The sequence below is a fragment of the Hippocampus guttulatus genome, chromosome 8, assembly GCF_054856545.1.
Source record: "Hippocampus guttulatus isolate MCC_2025c chromosome 8, RoL_Hgut_1.0, whole genome shotgun sequence".
NCBI classification, from domain to species: domain Eukaryota; kingdom Metazoa; phylum Chordata; class Actinopteri; order Syngnathiformes; family Syngnathidae; genus Hippocampus; species Hippocampus guttulatus.
The window spans coordinates 1,875,283-1,900,284 of NC_141268.1; the positions used below are offsets into that span (position 1 = coordinate 1,875,283).

Sequence of the window (25,002 nt, forward strand, 5' to 3'; positions counted from 1 at the left end):
GGAATGGGAATCTTATCGTCATCTACGTATGTTTGGATCATTGTTGTTAATAAGAAGCTGCATTGTTTTGTCATTTTCTGTGGCTTACCTTATGTCGTTGTCGCCTTTGTTCAGGCATCAGTAAAAACTGTACTGATATTAAATGGAATGGTCACGTTCCGTTGGTGCCCAGCAGGTGGCAGAAGCGTTCCCAGTTTTCCTGCTGCGCACATGTCTGGCACCACAATTATGGGGACTACATAAGGACCTCGTGGACCCACGTCAAGCAGTCGGATAATTTCGTCTTGCTCGAGTCATTGTTCATGTGCATTTCGTCTAACTAGGGGTTACTAATATTTTTTGCAAATGAGAGCTACTTCTTGGGTACTGATCATTGCAAAGGGCTACCAGCTTGATACACCCTTCTGAAATAAGACATTTTCTGAAATTACGTTTCATAATGTTGCTCGAAAGAACTCCATTCAGGATAAACGGTGTTGAAAATAGATGGATGGATGGATGGATGGACAGACGTATGGATGGATAATGTTGCTGTTAAAAATGTTCTTCTAATTAGGAAACATAAATATCAATCTGCAACATTTTATTTCGAGAAAAGTCTGCCAGTGTTGATGCATGCAGCTGAGTTACTAGCTAAACTTGACCATTTATTTTAAGAACAATCTCACTGTAGAACGAGTATTGAAAGAGATTCAACTATGTTTGGTCAGATCTACTTAGACATGGCAAAAGGGGCATTTATTAGATCTCGGGCCCGGTGGTTGGAGGAAAGGGAAAGAAAACGGCATTTTTTGCTCTTGAAAAAAGAAACTCTAACTTCCCTCACTATTCAACTTCATTTTCTTTTTCAGAGTATTTTATTGACACACGAATTACCTTATCAGGGTGGCTTGGTAGTCCAGTTGTTAGCACGTCGACTTCACAGTGCAGAGGTACCGGGTTCAATTTCATCTCGGGCCTCCCTGTGTGGAGTTTGCATGTTCTCCCCGGGCCTGCATGGGTTTTCACCGGGTACTCCGGTTTCCTCCCACATTCCAAAAACATGCATGGCAGGCTGATTGGACACTCCAAATTGTCCCTCGTGTGAGTGTGACCGTGGATGGTGGTTCGTCTGTGTGTGCCCTGCGATTGGCTGGCAACCGGTTCAGGATGTCCCTCGCCTACTGACCGAAGACAGCTAGAATAGGCTCCAGCATCCCCCGTGACCCTTGGGACGATAAGCGGATCGGATAATGGATGGATAAATTACCTATTATCACATTTTTATCAACAGGCCCTTCTTGCATGGGGTTCGGCCTTTTCTCCATCATTTTTTACCTCATAAAGCTTTCCTGCGGAACAACTCTAATATACTTGTGAGAAAAAAAAATTCTCTATCTTCCTAAATGGCATGAAAAGGGAATTAATTACCTTAATTTGATGTACAGTATTATAACACCTTTAATAGGAATCAAATCATCATCAATCAAATATTTTATTATCTTTCATATTTATTCTCAGTGTGATAAATGGTTTGGATGAACACAGATCTGTTATCTTGGCAGCAATCGATGAAAGACACAGAAAACTGTTCTTCCACAGCTCTCATTCTTTCTATGTTTTTGTTTTTACAGCAGTCAGGCTATTTCTTTAGCCACCTCGGGTCTGAACATCTCATTTACAATGGCTTTGCAGGCGGGAAGTATTAATTGCTCTGCCACTGGGAATTTTTTGATTTAGCCACATGTTCGGCAACATGGTACACTGTAAAAAATAACTTTTGGGTGTAGTAAATTACATCTACTAAATGTTAATAATATCTACATATAAATTTGGGTTTTGATGATAACACTAAATAATAGTGTAAATACAACACAATGTATTCATACACTGAACAAACTGTAATACAAGAGTAACATTCACTCAAAGGTCCCTCGTAACATTTACACAATTAAAAGACACAACGCATAAAACAGAGAAACCCAAGTACATTTTACTTAAATTGAATTCAATTTGAATGCGCATGCTCATTGAGGGCAGCACGTGAGTCACGCATGCGTCAGCCACTCGAAGGAGGAGCTGCACACCGACAGTCCCCGCCCACAGTTGGATGACTTCATTGAGGTGGGTGTCCTCATTGGAATACTTGGTGCTAAACCGTTGCATTCATCAAGCTTGCCAAAGTTAACTTGCCACGAGTCTGTTAAGCTGACTTAACATACTATACATTTCTATACTATGGTTATATCACTGGGGGCGGCCCGGTAGCCCAGTGGTTAGCACGTCGGCTTCACAGTGCAGAGGTACCGGGTTCGATTCCAGCTCCGGCCTCCCTGTGTGGAGTTTGCATGTTCTCCCCGGGCCTGCGTGGGTTTTCTCCGGGTGCTCCGGTTTCCTCCCACATTCCAAAAACATGCATGTCAGGCTGATTGGACGCTCTAAATTGTCCCTAGGTGTGAGTGTGGGCGTGGATGGTTGTTCGTCTCTGTGTGCCCTGAGATTGGCTGGCAACTGATTCAGGGTGTCCCCCGCCTACTGCCCGGAGATGGCTGGGATAGGCTCCAGCACCCCCCGCGACCCTAGTGAGGATCAAGCGGTTCGGGAAATGGATGGATGGATGGATGGGTTATATCACTGAAGTGTTTGGTGTGACCCAAGGAGTTATTATGAACAGCAGGTGTGACCACACGCCAGGAATGGCATCGCTCATCGTGTGGCCAACAATTACGTTGATGTGTCGAGCAGCAATAGCTCATGTTATCCAATGTAATCGTTTCTCCCATCTTAACCATCGAGCATAATCATCTCTAAATATATCTTGGTATAGTGTAGTCAAAATAATGCTTCCTCAAAATAGAGCCCGATCTAAGTTGTAAGCCAACATGATGAGCTAATGTTGTTCAATATGACACATTTTCTCTTTTGTAAGTTTTGGTCTGTGCACTCAAGTCATTCTTTAGAAAGGTGCAGAACAGTATTGTATAATACACAACGTAAACCCCTCCCTCCTCCACTCAAACACAGGCCATTGTTTTAATATAATTCTCTCTTCTTTTAAAGGTTTCTTGCTGTGTATCTATAGTCAGTTTTGGTGAGTGTAAAACATGACCTACACCATTTTTGTTTTCAAAATGTCCAATGAGTATTGTACTGTCCGTGATTAATCACATGAACACAAAACTGTATGGGGTGAAAGGGAGATTGGAGTGGTTTACAGAATTTGCCCTCCCTTTTCATTTCACTATTTCGGCCAGTTCCATATCATATTCTTCAATCCTGGAAATAATGTCTGGTACATGCTACTGCTGTATGTTCTCACCCTGACAGTTCATTGTATTGACACAATATTAATCTCTTAACAGAACCTAAGCACTGAAGCAAGACGTGCTCTCATACTGTACCCGGGGAGGAGGAGGAGGAGGATGACCTTTTTGATGATTGTTCCAAGTCTTTGGTGCCATTTACTGGCCATGGCAATTCATCTTGGTATTGAATATGGACATTACGATGACATTGGAATAGTCTGTAAGATGACGAGATGCATTGTATACCGGTAATTTAACATGGTAAGCATGCTTATTTGATATTAGTTCATGACTGTGTGCCGATGAAGAAAGATGTCAGCTAATTCAAATGATTGAAACGGTTCTATTTTTCTTGTTAATTGCATGTAGCAGGACAATCGCAGCAATGCAGCTGAGCATATCCTCAAGATCCTGGTGGTTCATGTGGCTGAGGGAGAGGATCCAGTAGATGTCTCCGTCCAAGCCTGAATGCTGTTGATGGGGGTGATCTATGCCCTCAACCTGGCCTACCCCACTCCACTGCGCTACACCTTTGAGGCATTTCAGAAACCTTTGGTAGGACCGAACGAAGTGAAGCTCTAAATTCCACAATCTGAGGGTGAAGATGTTGTCATAAAGCAACATCACACACCCTCAGTGACCCAAGCCCTCACCTGTTATTTATTTTTACCTGTTGTAACCTGTTGGCTGATGTTCCTCTGTTTTCAAGCTGTAGTTCAAAATGTATCTTCAAAATACAATTGCACACATTTTGGTGCAATAGTGTTTTAAATTTTGATTTAAGACCGCACAGGCATTCAAATTGGATATTTTCCCGCAGCACACCTGACAATGTCTCGCGGAGTGTGCTGCGGCACACGGGTTGAAAAACACTGCATTAATCTATACAGAAAATACTTCATAAACATTCTTTTGTCATTGACCCATTGTCAGAGATTTTCTCGGACAAAGTTAAAGCAATGACTCGGCACACAGGAAAATTGTCTTCAATATCGGCGGGAGCGGATCTCTGAGAGCGAACGACGGTTAGTTGCTCCGCGATCACACTCTCAGTCCCGCCACCGCGAGTTCGACATTTTATTGTAACATATGCAAAATACAAGAAAAACACTGCCCCCGATGTTTGCATGCCGCACCCCGGTCCGGCTCCTCGGTAGTGATTGGTTACCTGTTTTTCCAACTTGAACCACCAGTACATTTGCGCCTTTTCTGGCTGGTCTACATCGAATTAGCATGTTGTAGACTTTGCGGATGGTCAATGTCGTCTTTTGTTGCTCAACCGCTGTTCCCGAATTATTCATTCCCCTTTTGTGACCGAGTGTCGCCTTCTCCCCTGTGGTTGTCCACCTGTGCTAATTGTGGACTTCAACAGTCCCCCGGCCAGATGGCCGGCGCCTTTGTGTGCAGGCATTTGGGGGTGCTGGATACGCACCCAAACGCTTCGATGTGCCCAAATTAAATGAAACTTTAAACATGATACAATTTTGCTCATAGATTCCTCTAACACCCATACACGTTTTATCTTCAAAATTTCAATATAAATATTTGGCAAAAACAGCATTTGATATTCAGAAATGTGTGTAGGCATAGTAATTTACGACAAATGTCTGTACAAAAAAGTATTTTTTTTATTACGTACAAATAAGACTGAACAATTGTAAGGCATTGGAGAGACATAGTAGACTAAACTAATAAAATGAGAATATTTCAGTGGGATTTAACATAAAAGCAACAAAATTATTGTAATCTTAAAATGTGTCTTGTAATGAGTTGAAACTAATTTACCTCATTGTGGATCTTCAATTTCCGTTACATTTAAAAAAAAAAAAAAAAACACGTCAATTGAAAGGAATAAACTTCACAACATGACTGATAGAACAAGGGAGATGCAGGAGTTTTGTGAAGCAATGTCCACTCCGGAAATTAGTTGAAGTCTCTGTCAGTGAGAATCATGGGAGCCACCAAGGTCCAGATGTATAAGGCCAGACACAACCAGCTGGAGGTGATCTTCACCCACACGGTTGGCCATTTTCTGGTTATGGTGTAGTCTGCATTTGGACTAGGAGGAGGAATTGTTTTTTAGTAAGTGTAGCATTTTAAATTATTTTATAAAACAAGGTTTAGTCCTGCCAAAAATGCCTGGTAGCACTCCTGTTTCAGCTTGACAGCATCTCTTACCGCCAGTGTCCACCCGCGGGTTTGAGGGTTGCCACCACGACAGGCACAGACCACCTTACAGCCACAACTCCAATGAGCTGCTTCAACAATAGACATATGGAACATGGTCCACTCTGACTCCATGTCCCCCGCCTCTGCCAGGTCATGAGCAAAACTCTGCCAGAGGTGGGAGTTGAAATTCTTGCTGACAGGGTATTCTGCCAGGTGCTCCCAGCAAACCCTCACAATAAGTTTGGGTCTGCCAGGTCGGACCGGCATTTCTCCCAACATCTGAGCCACCTCAACACCAGGTGATGATCAGTCGACTGCTCCACCCCTCTCTTCACCTGAGTGTCCAAAACATGTGGTTGTAAATCTGATGCTCCAACCACAGTGTCAATCATTGAGCTGCAGCCAAGGGTGTCCTGTGGACACCGTTATGTCTGAATATGGTGTTCATTATGGACAATCTGTGACGAGCACAGAATTTGCACTTGAGTCCTGATCTGTGTCGGGGGATGTCGTTTCTCCCCATCAAGCCACTAGAGGTCTCACTGTCATTGCCCACGTGACCGTTGAAGTGCCCCAGGAGAATGAGGGAGTTCCCAGAGGGAGTGCTCTCCAGCACACCCTCCAAGGACTCTAAAAATGCTTGGTACTCTGAACTGCTGTTTGATCCATAGGCACAAACAACAGTCAGTTCCCCTACCTCTCGTACACTGGTGGGAACTGCAATGTGAACTACAATGTACAAGCACTGAGCTGGGGGGTAATGAGTATGCCCACACCTGCTCTGTCTCTCTCATTGTGGGCTACTCCAGAGTGGAAGTGAGTCCAACACCTCTTGCGAGAACTGGTACCGGAGCCTGGCGTTGTGTGGAGGAAAGTCCTGTCTCACGCACCAGCTCTGGTTCCTTTCCTGCTAGTAAAGTGACATTCCATGTTCCTAGAGCTAGCTTCTGTAGCCAGGGATCAGACTGCCAAGATGGCCGCCTTTGGCCACCACCCAGCACCAAAGCACCCAACCCATTTTATCCCTCCCACAGGTGGTGAGCCCATGGGAAGGTGGGACTCTGAACTCAGCTGATGGATACCGGCTGGCCAAGTGAAACACAGCTTTGGCGGTCGCTCAGGAAAAAACTTGGGCATGGGAGGAGTTTGGTGAGGCCATGGAAACCGAATTCTGGACGGCTTTGAGAAAATTCAAAATAAACATCATTAACACTGTGTATAGTGGAGATGGGGCATTAATGACCAGAACCCGTGATGTTGTGTGTCGGTGGGCAGAATACTATGAAGACCTCCACTCCACCGACGTGCTTTTCTTAGAGGAAGCACAGTCTGGGGACTCTGAGGTGGGCTCCCCTATCTCTGGGGTTGAAGTAACCGAAGTGTTAAAAGGCTCCTAGGCGGTAGAGATCGCCCTGAGTTCCTCAAGGCTCTGGATGTAGTGGGGCTGTCTGGTTGACGCGCCTCCACAACAACACATGGTTATCAGGGACGGTGCATCTGGATTGGCAGACTGAGGTGGTCGTCCCTCTTTTTAGAGGAGGGGCCAGAAAGTGTGTTACGAATAGACCGCAATCACACTCCTCAGCCTCACTGGTAAGGTGTATTGAGAGGTGCTGAAGAGGAGGTTCCGTCAGGAAGTCCAGTCAGATTCAGGAGGAGCAGTGTGGTTTTCTTCCTGGCCGTGGAACAATGGACTAGTTACTACACACTTGGCAGGTCCTCAAGGGTGTATGGCTAGTCTACCGTCTAGTGCTTTGTGGACTTGGGAGAAGGCATTCAACCCTGTCCCTCAGGGAATTCTGTGGGGTGTGCTTGAGGACTACCAAATCACCTAATTCGGGCTGTTCAGTTCCTATATTACCGACGTCAGAATTTGGTTCACATTGTCAGCACTAAATTGGATTCATCTGGATTGGTAAACTGGGGTGATAGTCCCTCTTTTTAAGAAGGGGGGCTAGAAGGTGTGTTCCGAATAGAGCACAATCACACTCCTCGGCCTGAAGGTTGGACTTAGCCGAGGCTGCCCTTTGTCACCAATTCTGTTCATAACTTTTATGGACAGGATTTCTAGGTGCAACCAAAGCATTGAGGGGGTCTGGTTTGGTGGTCTCAGTATTGCATCTCTGCTTTTTGTAGATGATGTGGTGGTGTTGGATTCTTCAAGCCGGGATCTCCAACTTTCAATGAAACGGTTTGCAGCCGAGTGTGATGCACTTGGGATGAAAATCAGCATCTCTAAATCTAAAACAATGGTCCTCAGTTGGAAAGCCAGAGTGCCCTCTCCTAGTTGGGGATCAGATCTTGCTCCAAATGGAGGAGATTTAGGCATCTTGAGGTCTTGTCATGAGGGAAGGCAAGATGGAGTGGGAGATTGACAGTGCAGTGTTTGCTCTGATGCAGACTTTGTATTGGTCTTTCGTGGTGAAGAAGGAGCTGAACCCAAAGGCGAGGCTCTTGATTTACTGCTCGATCTATGTTCATACCCTCATCTATGGACACGAGCTGTGGGTTATGACAGAAAGAACGAGATCCCGGATACAAGTGGCCGAAATGAGTTTCCCAAGTAGGGTGTCCACACTGTTCCTCCTCTCTCAGAGGCTCGACTTACCGACAGACCTTCCTCTCCAGCACTCCTGAATAGACCTTACCAGGGAGGCTGAGGAGTGTAATCCCTCTGTAGTTGGAACACACCCTTTTTACAAAGAGGGACCACCACCCTGGTCTGCCAATCCAGAGGCACTCTCTCTCCCCGATGACCACGCGATGCTGCAAAGGCGTGTCAACCAGGACAGCCCCACAACATCCAGAGCCTTGAGGAACTCCGGGCGGATCTCATCCACCCCTGGGGCCTTGCCACCGAGGAGCTTTTTAACCACATCGGTGACTTCAACCACAGAGATAGGAGAGCCCACCTCAGAGTCCCCAGGCTCTGCTTCCTCCAAGGAAGGCGTGTTGGTGGAGTTGAGGAGGTCTTCGAAGTACTCTGCCCACCGGTTCACAAGGTCCCGAGTCAAAGTCAGCAGCGCCCCATCCCCACTGTACACAGTGTTAGTGGTGCACTGCTTCCCCCTCCTGAGACGTCGGATGGTGGACCAGAATTTCCTCGAAGCCGTCCGGAAGTCGGCTTCCATGGCCTCACCGAACTCTTCCCACTCTCAGGTTTTTGCCTCGGCGACCACCGAAGCTGCGTTCCGCTTGGCCAGTCAATACCCGTCAGCTGCCTCTGGGGTCCCACAGGCCATAAAGGCTCGATAGGACTCCTTCTTCAGCTTGACGGCATCCCTTACTGCTGGTCTCCACCAGCAAGTACGGGGGTTGCCGCCACGACAGGCACCAACCACCTTACGGCCACAACTCAGATTGGCCGCCTCAACAATAGAGGCACGGAACATGGTCCACTCGGGCTCAATGTCCCCCGCCTCCCCCGGAACATGGGAAAAGCTCTGTCGGAGGTGGGAGTTGAAACTCCTTCTGACAGGGGATTCCGCCAGACGCTCCCAACAAACCCTCACAATACGTTTCGGTCTGCCAGGATGGACCGGCATCTTCCCCCACCATCGGAGCCTACTCACCACCAGGTGGTGATCAGTTGACAGCTCCGCCCCTCTCTTCACCCGAGTGTCCAGAACATTAGGCCGCAAATCCGATGATACAACTACAAAGTCGATCATCGAACTGCGGCCTAGGGTGTCCTGGTGCCAAGTGCACATATGGACACCCTTATGTTTGAACAAGGTGTTCGTTATGGACAATCCGTGACGAGCACAGAAGTCCAATAACAAAACACCACTCGAGTTCTGATCGGGGGGGCCGTTCCTCCCAATCACGCCCCTCCAGGTCTCACTGTCATTGCCCACGTGAGCATTGAAGTCCCCCAGCAGAACAAGGGAGTCCCCAGCAGGAGTACTCTCCAGCACACCCTCCAAGGACTCCAAAAAGGGTGGGTATGCTGAGCTGCTGTTTGGTGCATATGCACAAACAACAGTCAGGACCCGTCCCCCCACCCGAAGGCGGAGGGAGGCAACCCTCTCGTCTACCAGTGTGAACCCCAATGTACAGGCACTGAGCCAGGGGGCAATGAGTATGCCCACACCTGCTCTGCGCCTCTCACCATGAGCAACTCCAGAGTGGAAGAGAGTCCAACCCCTCTCGAGAGAACTGGTACCAGAAACCGTGTGTGGAGGCAAGTCCGACTATATCCAGTCGGAAATTCTCTGCCTCACACACCAGCTCGGGCTCCTTCCCTGCCAGAGAGGTGACATTCCATGTCCCAAGAGCTAGCTTCTGCAGCCGAGGATCGGACCGCCAGGGTCCCCGCCTTTGGCTGCCGCCCAGCTCACATTGCACCCAACCCCTTTGGCCCCTCTCATGGGTGGTGAGCCCATGGGAATACTGTAAAACAGTCCAAGATAAAAGATTTCATCTTGGACTGGTTGTGATGGCAGTACTGACCTGTACCAGTTTGTGAGGGTCATCATGATGTAAAGAGACGCCAGGAAGAGCATGAAATGAAAAAACGAGTAGCTGTAATGGATCAGGTCGCTGTCCATCACCCGTTTCTCCTCCCCCAATGATTCCTGACTACCACCCGCAGCCAGAATGTCCGAATCGTTTGAGGCCATGGTCAGTTTGCTCATCTGGCTGGCACTGGATGAGCGAAGGCTGGAGGAATTATAAAACCAACAGTGACTTTATTCTTGGGCTGAAACAATGAATAAATAACATCAATTTTAAAAAGTGTTGCCAACCAATTGATGTGATTGTGTCACGTGATGATTACGTCAGTGACCCCCCACTGCATCATCGGTTTTTAACACAAGGTGATTTTTACAAACTGCCTGAAGATATGCCGTGATCTCCCTGCAGTAAGTTATTTGGTGAAATTAATGAAATGTTTTGAAGATAATTATTCATTCATTCATTTTCCGAACCACTTCATCCTCACTAGGGTCGCGGGGGATGCTGGAGCCTATCCCAGCTGTCTTCGGGCAGTAGGCAGGGGACACACTAAACCGGTTGCCAGCCAATCGAAGGGCACACAGAAACTAACAACCATTCGCGCTCACACTCACACCTAGGGACAATTTGGAGTGTTCAATCAGCCTGCCATGCAGTTTTTGGAATGTGGTAGGAAACCAGAGGACCCGGAGAAAACCCACGCAAGCACAGGGAGAACACGCAAACTCCACGCAGGAAGGCCGGAGCTGGAATTGAACCCGTTACCTCTGCACTGTAAAGTCGACGTGCTAACCACTCAACTACCAGGCCGCCCCGTTTTGAAGACAATATATTACTTTATTTACATCAATAAGGGATTGGGTGGGACATCAACTTGTACATGCCTACCAATTTATTGTTTTGACCAACCCCGGCAATGAAAGAACATGTTTTGACCAGATGAGTCCTGTTATCTCAGATGGTATCATGAAATTGAGTGATAGGTGTCTTTTTTGCAATGTAAGAATGCAGATAAAGGCTGTGTAAATAACACATAGATTTTTATTTATTTATTTATTTATTTATTTTTAATCAAGCTGATTGTCAACCAAAAGGTTTTCATCATAGTTCCATATCCTGCTTGGTGATTGGTCCGCACCACATACAAATAAGCAGGCTTGGGAGAATATGGATTCACTGGTTTTGTGAACACACAAATACAGCGAAAATTCAGCTTTTATGCAATGTTCATGGAAAAAAATCGGATCCATTGATTCATCACAAAACTAAGACAATTTCAATTGTCAAAATAAACGTTAGATGTAGTCCGACGTTCCCTTACCAGCTTGTTGTATTTTCATTTAAAGTGAGCAACATGATTTGAACACTATAATAGTTCAGGAATTTCAATTATGCATTGGATAGGGTTATGAATTATTTGCAAACAATCAGTGATTTTTGAATGTATTTAAATTATTTCGATAATGGAGAAATGGCAGATACATTTTCCCCAAAATGTAAGAGGTAGCACTCCTTCAGACATCCGCAGTACTGTGAAAAAGTATTTGCCTTCTTGTCAAATTCTTACTTTTTTGCATTGTTTCTCACTTTAATGTTTAAGATCAGACACATGTAAATATCAGACAGACAATCCAAGTAAACATAAAAAGTTTTTAAATGGTGATTTATGAAAAAAAAAAACAATTCCTATGTATCTAGGATGTTAACACTGATATGTTGTTAGGGTGTCACCTGGATTCGACTCTATTTGGTGTCCATTTGAAATTGAAACCATGGCTCTATGTAATGAATGATGCCCTCCCCCAAGGTAGGCAAAACCTTCATGTGCTGTGATGAGCTGCATGTGACCTTTTTTGGATTTGTGAGCTGCTTAACAAATGTGACCATCGGCTGCTTAACAAACAATACAGTATACACATTCTCCAAAAGTAATATGTAAATGATATGATATGAAAGGCCAAATGTCCTTTGTCTTGTGTCCATACTCTTGTCTGTTTTGCTACCATGTCATTTTGAAACTGGCCCGAAGACTGTGCAAGAACATTTATCATCTGAACAGCCTTCAGGTGATGAATGCATGTCCATGATGAAATGTTTGGTTAAACAGCCTACTGGCTTTCAAAGTGTCAAAATAAAGGCAGCGTTCACACAGAGACAGATGTCCTACAATGTCCTGAGTGAAAAACTATGGAACTGAATGAAATGCCTTTATGTGTGGTTACTGAAAATGTATCCCCTCACAAGTGGATATCGATAAGGCATTTCTTTTGACCACAAATGTATGTTTGATGATGACCCGAATGCATTTAAAATGGAGGAGGATTTGTTCACTGTTACGGCTGTGTCTGACCTGATTTTATTACAGGCATGATGGGCAGTGTTCACATGAAAATACTATAATATACATTGCTGCTGTTTTATATGAACAGTCTGAAATTGATTTAATAAGTGTTTTGAATAGAAATTTTGTAATGTGTTTTATTTACAGTGCACGGTTAATTAATTAATTACCCTGCCCCCAATAACCACTCCAATGTATAGTGTTGGCATGAACACTCATCCATCCAGTCTTTTTCTACCGCTTATACAGGGTTGGGTTATGGGAACTGCAGCTTTAGTCGGGAAACACAGACTTCCCACTCCCCAGCCAATTCTTTCAGCTCTTCTCAGGGGATCTCAAGGCATTCCCAAGCCAGCTGGGAGATAGTCTTTCCAGTGTGTCCTGGGTCATCCCTGGGGCCTCCTACCGGTGGGACATGCCCAGAACACCTCACCAAGGAGGCATCCAGGAGGAATTCGAATCAGAGGCCCGAGCCGCCTCATTGGCCTGCTCTCAACGAGGAGGAGCAGCGACTTGGCTGTCCAACCAGATGAAAGTTGGTCCTCGCGGGCCGCAGTCCTGCTTGTTTTCCATCTGTCCCTGCTCCAGCACACCTGATTCAAATGATGAGGATTGTTCTCATGCTTCTTCAGAGCTTGCTGATGAGCTGATCCGTGGGTCTTGCTCACAAGTGAGAGCAGGCTGGAGCAGAAGAACGACAGTCAAATTGTTGCAGCATCTTCTGTGATGTGGACTCTGTGTCAGTCTGTCATTGTGACGAACGAGCTGGGCCAAAAGGCAAAGCTAAATTTATTGGTCTATCTAGGTTGCTACCCTCACCTATAGGTCACAAGCTGTGGGTTGTGACCAAAAGAACAAGATCCGAGGAATAAGTTTCCTCCACATGATGTCCCATAGAGATAGGGTAGATCAGGCCTGTCCACCTCCGGTCCACCCATTGTCCGGTCCATTGTCCACCAGGGCACCGCAGGGGACTGTCCTGGCTCCATTCCTGTTCACTCTCTCCACGTCGGATTTCAGCTATATCACTCCAACCTGCCACCTTCAAATGTTATCTTATGACTCCGCGATTGTCGGCCTCATTACAGAAGGAGATGATTGGTAGTACAGGGGATTGACGGAGGACTTCGTGGACTGGTGCCTGCTGAATCATCTCCAGATCAACCCCGGGAAAACTAAGGAGTTGGTTGTGAATTTCTGCAGGAAAGTCCTCACCTGCACCGATGAACATCCAGGGTACGGACATAGAGAGGGTGACCTCCTACAAGTACCTGGGTGTTCTTTTCAACAACAACAATAAACTGGACTGTTTGAAAGTGCTCTATAAATACAGTTGAGTTGAGAGAGTTGAGCGGTCTACTATCACGGACGCTCTAGTCAAGAAGGGACAGAGCCGACTCAGAAAACTGAGGTCTTTTGGGGTTCAGGGGTCACTTCTTAAGACCTTCCATGACTGTGTGGTGGATTCAGCCATTCATTAAGGCATAGTCTGCTGGTCAGGCAGCATCTCAGCCCGGGACAGAGAGAGACTGGACCGACTGGTCAGGAGGGCCAGCACTGGCCTGGGCTGTTCCCTCAACACTCTGGAGTAGGTGGGCAACAGGAGGATGCTAGCTAAGCTAAAAGCTATGATGGACAGACCCACCCACCCCCTCCAGGCCACCCTGACAGTACTGAGCAGCTCCTTCAGCCAAAGACTGTTACGTTCCTCCTGACTGCTGTCAGGCCACTGAATAGACGCACCTGAAAACCTGGACTCACCCCCACTCACCCATTTTAAATAGCACAACCATCTTATGCAGCATATATGCAGCTGCATATATGCTTATATCTTCTATTTTATATTTTACATTGCATTCTATACTGTGTACAGTTAGTTTAAATTTATTTTGTGCATGCAAATACTTACATGTTTTTCTACTTTCTTCCCTCCAAATTTTGCTGCTGTAAATTGCGAGTTTCTCCATTGTGAGACAAATAAAGGTTTTCTTATTAATAAAGGAAGCCCAAAGTGTTTGGAGTGTGGTTCTGGGCCAAACAGATGTGATGCTGTTTGCGGCTTTCGAAAAGTTATCTATGTGCTCTTCGGGGAATTTCTGTAAGATGGCCACTACTCTTCCATAAAGCTTTAGGATCGACTTATTAACCCTTTCCAGAATGAGAGATGTCAATTACGGTACTATATTTCTTATCTGTTCTTGATTTTCTTTTGATTGTGGCATTTTGTTGCAGCTTTTTGAGATTTGGCTGATCCATTTTGTCAAACAGGTTCTATTTTGGTGATTTCTTGATTGAACAGGTCAGGTCTGGCGGCAATTCAGGCTTGGATGTAGTCAGTGAAAATGAACTTAAAAATGCCATCTGCCACAGTCCACTTATGATTTAACAAGGGGTGTAAGTACTTTTCACACAGGGCCAGGTAGCTGCCATTAATAATTCAAATCACCATTTTAAAACTGCATTTTACATTGACTTAGGTAGGTTTTGTCTGATCTTGACATTGTTTGGTAAAAAAGTGGTGAAACTATGCAAAAAATAATTTAAGAAGGGGGTAACTACTTTTTTTGGCACTGTGTACGTTCATTGATTCTGTTACATACTGATTCAAAAGTTGAAAAATCATTTTTTCCATTTAATGATTTGTTTTTGTTCACTGAACAGTAATTCGAGAAAAATCCAGTGAATTATGGTATGGTATAGTTTTTATTGTCAATCTCAGCTCTGGTCTTTCTATGTGAAGTTTGGGTTGTGAATTGCGTTTTGCTAACAAGTTTCACCCATTTAATTCCAAATTAATTTGACTTGCTAAAAGAACATGTTATAGAGTTACTGGATGGAAATGATTTTATTGCGCCTTCTAAAATATCAGATTTTTTCCAAATGACATGATGAAAACAAATTCAATGTACAGTGAAACTCCTCTACAACGAAACCTACATGGGCAAAAATACCCCTTAGTGTGAAAAAATCTTGCGTTCACACCATTCCCACTTTCCTGCCCCCCATACAATGAAAAAAACCCTGTTGCGTTACACGAAATCTTTTTCTCTGCTCTTGCCTCGCGACGAGATTCACTACAACGAAGTCTAATCCAACAGTGACCTCTATGCTTCATTCGGAAACGGCAACAGCAACCGAAGATCTACTTTTCGATCAACTAACCTCCCGGGATCTACCCACACGCACGCACACACACACACACGCGCGCACACACACACACACACCACACACACACACACACACACACACACACACACACACACACACACACACACACACACACACACACACACACACATCCATGATGAGAAACAGCCTGAAACTGAGGCATGCGATGCACTTTTGCAGCCTGTTAACTATCGTAGCTCACATATACCGTTTTAAAGTGCTTCCCTGGGCCCTCCTAGATTCCTATTTTTTGCCCGTTGCCCTCGGTGAATTGTACACGAAGCAAACTCTGAATGATAATAATGACGATAAAAGATAGAGCGCAACAGCTCTGATCACAAGCTGCAATTGCAGACTGCTAAGCGCTAACAACTTCCGGTGACGTAATCACGTGCCACCGTAAATTCAAGATTTACCTGCTTTATTTTATTTTATTTTGTAAATATTTTTTTGGTGAAAACGAGACTGCTAGGATGATTAGGGTGCAGCGTACATTAACACAAAAATATATATTACTAACATGTACAAAGACACACAAATGGTTGTTTTATTTTTCTCCTCGACACTCCTCGGATCTACTTGGGACCTGTCTGAGATCTACCGGTAGATCAGATCGACATAATGGGCACCCCTGAGCTAAGACAAGAAGAGCTCTGACGCTGGAAGAGAGGGTAAAAGTGATCAAAATGAAAGACGGAGGAAACAAAATAAAATACATTATCCAAGAAATTGATGTAAGTGAAAGTGAATGCTGATCGTGAATTTCGCAATTTCTTTCCCTTTTTTTCTTTCTACACTGACTATATGAAGTGTCAAATAAGTGTATGCTCATACTTATACACTATTGGAATAAAAATAAAGGTGACCAAACTTACGTTTGTGTGTACGTGTACACATACGTTTTTGTGTGTGTGTGTGTGTGTGTGTTCACATCTGAGAGCAAATTTGCGACAGTGAAAAACCCCCTGTTGTGAAAAAATTCTTGCTGCAAACATGATCACGTAGAGGAGTTTCACTGTACATCGTTTGTTTCAATGTCATTTCGGTACATATTCATTAATTTTTTGGGAAGTATACCTGGAGTAGATGATGCATAAGACAAACAAAGAGAGCCCCACAATGCTCTGCGCATCCCACCACTGTAGGTAAGGCGTTGAGGGAATGGGTTCCTCTGTGTCATTTATCACCACCACAGCAGTCTGGTTTTCGACCTCAAGAGGAGCCAGTGTGGGCGCTGCTATCTGTTGGACAATACTCATCAGGCCTGGGTTACATGTTCGGTCTGAAAGTGGGGACAGACAAGCAATATTATCTCATTAGTATAGCACTGCTGTTACATCCAGCCATCCATTTTCCAAGCTGCTTATTCTCAAAATGGTCGCGGGTGTGCTGGACCCGATCCCATCTGATCTTGGGCAGTAGGTGTGGTACACCCAGAACTGGTTGCCAGGCAGTTGCAGGGCACACATAAACAACCCACCCTGCATGGGTTTGGTATGTGGGAGGAAACCGGAGGAACCGTAGAAAACCCACACAGACAGGGGGAGCACATGCTCACACCACACAGGATGGCCGGGGTCTGGAATCAAACCCTACACCTCCGCACTCTAAGGTGGACATGCTAACCAGTTAACCACCATAGTACTGCCCGTATCACTTCTTCTGTATTTTTGAAAGCTACAATACAAATCAAACCAAAATAAATTAAAAAAAACTATAACAGCACAGTACGCTGAGCTGCTGTTTGGTGCATATGCACAAACAACAGTCAGGACCCGTCCCCCCACCCGAAGGCGGAGGGAGGCAACCCTCTCGTCTACTGGTGTGAACCCCAATGTACAGGCACTGAGCCGGGGGGCAATGAGTATGCCCACACCTGCTCTGCGCCTCTCACCGTGAGCAACTCCAGAGTGGAAGAGAGTCCAACCCCTCTCGAGAGAACTGGTACCAGAACCCAGTCTGTGTGTGGAGGCAAGTCCGACTATATCCAGTCGGAACTTCTCTGCCTCACACACCAGCTCGGGCTCCTTCCCTGCCTGAGAGGTGACATCCCATGTCCCAAGAGCTAGCTTCTGCAGCCGAGGATTGGACCGCCAGGGTCCCCGCCTTTGGCTGCCGCCCAGCTCACATTGCACCCGACCCCTTTGACCCCTCCCATGGGTGGTGAGACCATGAGAAGGGGGACCCACGTTGCCTCTTCGGGCTGAGCCCGGCCGGGCCCCATGGGTGTAGGCCCGGCCACTCGCCGACGAGCCCCACCTCCAGGCCTTAATTGTCTAATCATCCTTAATTGACGAATCATAAACACGTCTGCTGCACTGCCGCAAGATCGCTGGCCTGTGTGTGTGTGTGAGTGTGTGTGTGTGTCTCGTAGTTTTTTTGGTTGTTGTTTTGACTGATAAATTTCCTTGCGTCCAAAAAACGCACATTATTTGGAACTGTGCGTCCCCGTGGGACGCAGAGGTAACGAGATGGCTGTATATGTACTCTGAACAATTTGCACCAGTTGTGCACAAGTAACAAGTCTCCTCATTTGTTACACATAAATCTATACCATCATCTTGTACCCTTAGATCACCTGTACAAACCACAAAATCCTGTCATACTGCCGCACTGTCTGATGACTGAATTCCCAGCTCATTTCTGGTTAATTGTCACTTATTGTCCTGCCTCAAGGAATGTAAACTTTCATATTTGTTTTTTTCTTTAAATCCTCTTAATATGTTATTTGGAATGTTTTGTAAAGAATCACGTCCGGGTCACGTGCCGTGGATAGCGAGGAATTAGAGAGAAAGATCGAGAAGACAACTTGAGAGAGAGAGACAGAGACAGAGCTACGATACCGTGTGGTCTACGTGATTTAATTTGATCTACTTTCGGTTTACCAAGGTGCACACGGTATGTCATTTTGTGTTTATTTATTTAATGTCTTGTTCAAGATATTGTAATTTTGATTGTTGTTTGAAATTTGAAGTCAAGATGGCGCCCAAGTAGGCAGCCGTCGGCAAGTGCTCTCACGAGCCTTGCTTTTTTTGTTGTTTTTGTGTTTGTTTTGTCACTTTGTGTTTGTTGTTACGTCATGTGGGCCTGATGTGTATACCAGCACTGTTTTTGACTGGGAGGAATGTCGGCGCCATTTGACTGTCGTTGCTGGACAGTCCCGGGGCGCTTGTGTCTTGCGCCTGTAATAGGCAGCATTTTTCACAGCCCCGCTTTGTTCAGCGGAGAGATCAGTGCTGTTGAACGGTCTGCGGCTGGATGGATGTAAGGCTTGAGGAGCCGACGATGAGAAGAAAGGAGCGTTAGCGCGGAGCGCCGATGCGGATTTGTAACTGGGAGTCGCGGCTTGGAGTTTGAAGCGGATTACGTGGGACAGGAGAAGTGAACTAATCTCTTTTCGTCAATGGACACTACAGCTTCGTGTTTGCTTTCAAAACTTAGCTTGTAGCAGGCGTGTGCACACTTTCAGCATGACGTCTCTGACCCACTGGTGAAAGGACACTTTGATCTTCTCCTCTTTCATCTATAATTGCTTCAGACAACAAAGTGTATGCAGAAAAGTGGTGAAGATTGCACGACTGTCTGTGTTCTATGTGTTGTGTTGTGTTATTTTTGTGATTTTGACTTCAAAATGGCGCCGCAAGAGTGGCTGCCTTTCCAGCAGCTCCTATATTTTGTTGTTCTACTTCTTCCTTTCATAACTTTGCCGCTGTGAATTGGAAATTTCTCCATTGCGAGACGAATAAAGGTTTTCGTATCGTATCGTATCGTAAATGTGTTTTAGTTTTCACGGTGTCCCACGAGTAAACGTTTTTTGGACATCAGTACGAGGCGTCCTCCTTGACCGGGATAGATACAGTGAAAACGTGTCCTCATCCATCCTTCTGGGGGCTTCGGCGCACAGGTGCCCCGCCCCCCCACGGCAAGTTATCGACTTCGGCGCACATAACGTAGCAAGCTACGAGCTACATCGAGCATCGTCGCACTCAACCCGCAGCAAGCTAAAGGCCTCGGCATGCATCGTCGCTCCTCAACCGGCAGTAAGGCAAGATTTCAACGCGCGATGTTGCTTATCATCCTGGAGCAGCTAAAGGTTTCGGTGGACATTAACCAGAGTTGGCAAAGGCCTATACAGCTTCCAGTAGCTCACAAAGTAGATGGATAGAACATAGACAAAGATTATCATAAATGAGGAACTAATGAATGTGAGTTCCTGAATGTGTGAAAATATCTGTTGAATGTTTGACAAGCACATCATTGTTTTTATTGCTCTGAGTGCAAATGTAAGAGCATTGATAGAATAGGATTAGGGGCTGCAACTCAAATTACTTGGTTTCTATAAATCTATAAAACTCAGGTTCTGAAGTTTTGAAAGCTCCAAAAATGTCTCAAAATAGCGACAGTCAGTGTGATAACATGCAAGAGCATGAAAATGTGGAAAGGGCGGCTGAGGCAAAAATAAGAAAATCCTCTCGTTTAAGACATTTGACACCTAAAATGCAGGAACTAAAAGAGAAAGAGTTCATTCAAAAGGAAGGCAAGTTGAATGTAACATATGAGAAATGGAAAAGTCATGTTTGAGAAACCCGAAGAAAGTTAAAACAATGGTGCCCTGAGCAAGACATGTACGACATGATGGATGAAGTTGAGAAGCTTGAGGGTGAGATAAAAGAAATATATGACAGTGTCCGAAGCCAGACAACACCAAGTCAAGAATTACGGCGAAAGGTTGATGCATGTGTAGCGGCAACAGCAAACTTACTGCAAGTAATGAGAATCCGTCTAACAGAAGATGATGATTTTGATGCTGTAGCAGAAAACGCAAATTTACTCATGCTGCTAGATAATGAATATGCCAGGTCCATATATGGTTCCACCGCCTCCATAGTTACAGCACCCAGTGCCAAGCCTTCCGGGCACACGTCCGAATGACCAAGCATTTCAGTTAAGCGGGCCGAAATGGCTGCTCTTCTGGCTGCAAAGGAAGCTGAGATTAACATGGAAGAGGCTATTGTAGCTCAACGTCAGCAGTTGAAAAAACTTGAAAATCAGAGAGACATGGAAGTAATTAAGGCACAGTTAAGTGTATATGAGGAAGAGGAAATCAAGGAAAGGAATGGGACAAGCAGCCCAGTACACACCAAAGAGAATGTTGCATTTCCTTCTTCTCACCATGCCCCACGTCACGAACAGCAAACTGTACAAAATGAGACAACCTTGGTTCAGACATTACAGGAATCATTAGCACTCAGTCGTCTTCCAAACCCAGAGCCTACAGTATTCTCAGGTGGTCCTCTGAACTTTATATAGAGTGGAGTACAAGCTTCAAAGCTCTGATAGAGAGGCGATGCTCAAACCCTGCAGATAGGTTGTTTTATTTACAAAGGTACATAGCAGGGGAGGCAAAATCTTCTCTTTTTATAGAAGAGATGAAGAAGCCTATCAGCAAGCATGGGATCGGCTCAACACCAGATATGGTAATTCCTTCATTGTGCAGAGGGCTTTCAGAGAAAAAACTCAATGGATGGTCAAAGATTGGTGGGAAGGAATATATCAAATTGAGAGAATTCAGCGATTTCCTCCAAACTTGTAGTAATGCTATGCCTTACATAAAGGGTCTGTGTTTTGAATGACTGTGAGGAGAACCAGAAAATGCTGGTGAAACTACCAGATTGGGTGACATCCAGGTGGAACCGTCACGTCACAGAGCAGCTAGATGAAGGTTAAGATTATCCAAGTTTACATAACTTTGCGTCATTGATATCTAAAGAGGCACGCATAGCTTGCAATCCAGTGTCGTCTTTATACGCCTTAAGACAAGCTACTGAGTTGACAGTAAAGGGAGGTAGGCACCCAAAGGAAACACATTTGCTACAAAGGTGAGGATCCCAGATTTGCAAATCTCTACAGCCGATCAAGACCCCAATGAAAACAATTTACGAGATGCCGAAAAACCAAGCATACGTATATGCTGTGGAGAAGAACACTCTCTACATAAATGTAAGAGGCTTATGGAAATGACTTCAGAGGAAAAAAGAAAATACATCTATGAAAACAAGCTATGTTTTGCATGCTTGAGAACAGGTCACAATTCTAAGGAATGTAGAGAATTAAAAGAATTGAAAAAGGGTTGAAAAAGTGGACAGACTGGGAACAATTTAGCACTGTTCTACCTGTCTGTTGTTTGAGGAGGAGTGAGGCAGGTGGAAAGACAAGAGTATATGTACACTTCCCCCAATGACTCTTCCCCCACCCCCCACAAAAAAAAACATATATATATGAGAGCTGTCAGTTTAGCGCGTTTTTATTGGCATTAATTTAAATAAATTTTAACGGGATTAAATTTTTTCTCGCGAGATTAACGCGGCACACGTCACAGCGGATGTTACGTTTCTTGATAAATACCCCAGAAACAAAACAACAAGCGCACTGCACAGGTCCAAACACGTTTGTTTTGCCAGCCACGGCAGCGCAAGACACCGAAAACGGATACTTAAAGAGTTTATGAATGTAAAGTTTACTTTTAAAAAGTTGCCAGATAGTTCCACTGACAAGACTCAAGTTACCTCGATGTTTTGCAGTCGTAAACTGAGCTATCATCATAGCACGTCGAGTCTGAAATACCACTTAATGGCCAAGCACACAGCTGACATGAGTACTCCGCCCCCTCGTCTCAGACAGACAGCTATGGATCATTTCAAAGCGAAGAAAATGGATGACACGACGAAGAACAAATTTGCTGAAGCCATAGCGAAATGTATGGCTACTGCATGCAAGCCTGTCAACATTGTCCACAGCTCGACTCAAGCTGAAATCATTCGCATTGCTTCTCACGACTCCACTACGGATTGCCAGCGAGAGCCTCCTTTACAAGCTGTGTACAGAGATTGTACGTAGCAGAGAAGGCTAAGGTACACCAAGCGGGAGAAGACACTGTTTCAGGAGAGAAATAAGAGACTAGGTTGATGAGCCTCTGGTGAATAAAGAGCAGGCATTCTGTCGAATACGATGTATGCCACTGACGTGATTGTTACTTGTTTGGAACTATTTTGTGTGGAAGGTTACAGTGTTCCGTGTCCATATAAATAAAGCCGGTGGAGCTTCTCTGTGTTCGTCTGACAGTGACGGTGCGCTGAGGCACGTCGAGAGTTCAGCGGTGCAGTGGTAGCGACCTAGCGAACACACTGAAAATAAAACGTCTCCAGTGTTGTCATCGAACCAAGTGTAGTCATCCGAAATGATGTCTACACAAAACCGTGGAGACTTCCGCGCAAGAAGGACCAACAGAATCAACATACCTACATACATACAGACAGAAACTCAAATGTGCTAAACCGGTTGTTAAGACTGTGAAAAAATGGACAGATGAAGCAAAGCTAGCTCTACAAGAATGCTTAGACTGCACTGATTGGGGCGTCTTTGAAACTTCAACGGGCACACTGGATGAACACACAGACACTGTAACATCATACATCAGTTTCTGTGAGGACATGTGTGTACCAACGAAGTCCTTCCGCTCTTTCAACAATAACAAGCCATGGTTTACTCCCAAACTGGTTTACTCCCACCCTCTTTTTCTCCACTACAGATCCACGAACAGGATGTGAGACGGCTCTTCAAGCAGCAGAAGATCAAGAAAGCTGCGGGGCCCGACAAAGTGTCCCCCTCCTGCCTGAAGGTCTGCGCTGACCAGCTGGCTCCGGTCTTCACACAAATCTTCAACAGATCTCTGGAGCTGTGTGAGGTCCCATCCTGCTTCAAACAGTCTACCATCATCCCAGTTCCCAAGAAATCGGGAAAATCGGAACAGAACGATTATAGGCCTGTCGCCCTGACGTCTGTGGTCATGAAGTCCTTTGAACGCCTTCTGCTGAACCAACTAAAGAACGTCACCGGACCCCTGCTGGACCCTCTCCAGTTTGCCTACCGGGCAAACAGGTCTGTGGAAGACGCAGTCAACATAGGTCTGCACTACATCCTCGAGCACCTCGACAGCACAGGGACCTACGCAAGGATTCTGTTTGTGGATTTCAGCTCTGCGTTCAACACCATCATCCCGGAACTCCTCACCCCCAAACTTCTCCACCTCGGTGTGTCCCCTACGATCTGCCAGTGGATCCTCAGCTTCCTGACGGGACGGACACAACAGGTGAGACTGGGAGCAACAACATCATCAATACGCACCACCAGCACTGGAGCCCCACAGGGATGTGTCCTCTCTCCACTGCTCTTCTCTCTCTACACAAACGATTGCACCTCAACAGATCCAGCTGTCAAACTCATAAAGTTCGCAGACGACACCACGGTCATCGGTCTAATCAAAGACGGCGACGAGTCTGCGTACCGCCAACAAGTGGAGCAGCTGGAGCTCTGGTGCAGCCGACACAACCTCGGGCTGAACACGCTCAAGACTGTAGAGATGATCGTGGACTTCAGGAAACATTCTTCTCCACAGTTGCCCCTCACACTATCCAACTGCCCTGTGTCAACCGTCGAGACCTTCAAGTTCCTGGGAATCACAGTCTCCCAGGACATGAAGTGGGAAGTCAACACCATCTCCATCCTGAAAAGGGCCCGGCAGAGGATGTACTTCCTGAGGCTGCTGAGGAAGCATGGCCTGCCACAGGAGGTGCTACGACAGTTCTACACGGCAGTCATCGAATCAATCCTGTGTTCTTCCATCACGGTTTGGTTTGGGGCCGCCACAAAAAAGGACAAAATCCGACTTCAACGGACAGTTAGGACGGCGGAAAAAATCGTTGGCACCGCCCTACCCACTCTTGAGGACTTGCACACTGCAAGAATCAAGACAAGGGCACGGAAAATCCTCCTGGATCCCCCGCACCCTGCCCACCACCTTTTCCAGCTACTCCCCTCAGGCAGACCCTACAGATCCATGCGCACCAAATCCAGTAGACACTTAAACAGCTTCTTCCCTCTAGCCATTAACTCCTTAAACAGTCACTGACGTAGTCACTCTTCTTGTACTACAAATACTGCTACTGGTTACTCTAAAATGGTTCAATGATTTGTTGTTTACGATGATACTAATGCAGCGTGTTATACCGGAGACAAATTCCTTGTGTGTTCTACATACTTGGCCAATAAAGATGATTCTGATTCTGATTCTGATTCTGACATAGCCTGACTGCTGTGTTCAAAGCAAACTTGAGAAAAATGAAGTATGCAACCATGGCTTAAATCCACTACAGGCTGAGTACTAGTTTACCTTAGATGTGCACTTTATAATGTTGTATTGCTCTGTTTTGATTCCAAGAGCTGTTAAAGCAGCTGTTGTGTGACAAAATATTTTTTTCACTGTTGTTGATGGACAGTAATATTGTGTGAGAGATTATGTGTGAATAACTGCTCCAAGTGAAAAATGTTCATGGAAAATTGAAAATTGAAATTGTTATTTCAGTAAATATTTGCATTTTGCACATAGAAAACTGATTCATGATTCCATGTTGATGAGAGCATTAAAACGGGGGAAAAAAATAGGACAAAAAAATATAAAAGGAAAGTCAGAAACGATAAAAAATGCGCGAGTAATCACGATAACTTTTTTAGTTCATTTGAGTT

The 25,002-nt window shown here is 45.4% G+C and overlaps 1 protein-coding gene across 3 annotated transcripts in view; it reads right to left on the reverse strand.

Annotated features, from left to right (window-relative positions):
- Window positions 1-4,264: 4,264 nt before the first annotated feature.
- The window catches only part of LOC147200811 (serine incorporator 3-like), a 45,473-nt gene continuing 24,735 nt past the window's right edge, over window positions 4,265-25,002 (reverse strand). For 2 of the 3 annotated variants that reach the window (XM_086117283.1, XM_086117282.1), the window contains 3 exons: window positions 16,498-16,702; window positions 9,906-10,115; window positions 4,265-5,343 (listed from right to left, as the gene is read on the reverse strand). In XM_086117283.1, the coding sequence (XP_085973409.1) occupies window positions 5,208-5,343; window positions 9,906-10,115; window positions 16,498-16,702 (551 nt within the window). In that variant the 3' untranslated portion in view covers window positions 4,265-5,207. The remainder of the gene's footprint in view (window positions 5,344-9,905; window positions 10,116-16,497; window positions 16,703-25,002) is intronic. The other variant, XM_086117285.1, reaches the window with a different exon arrangement.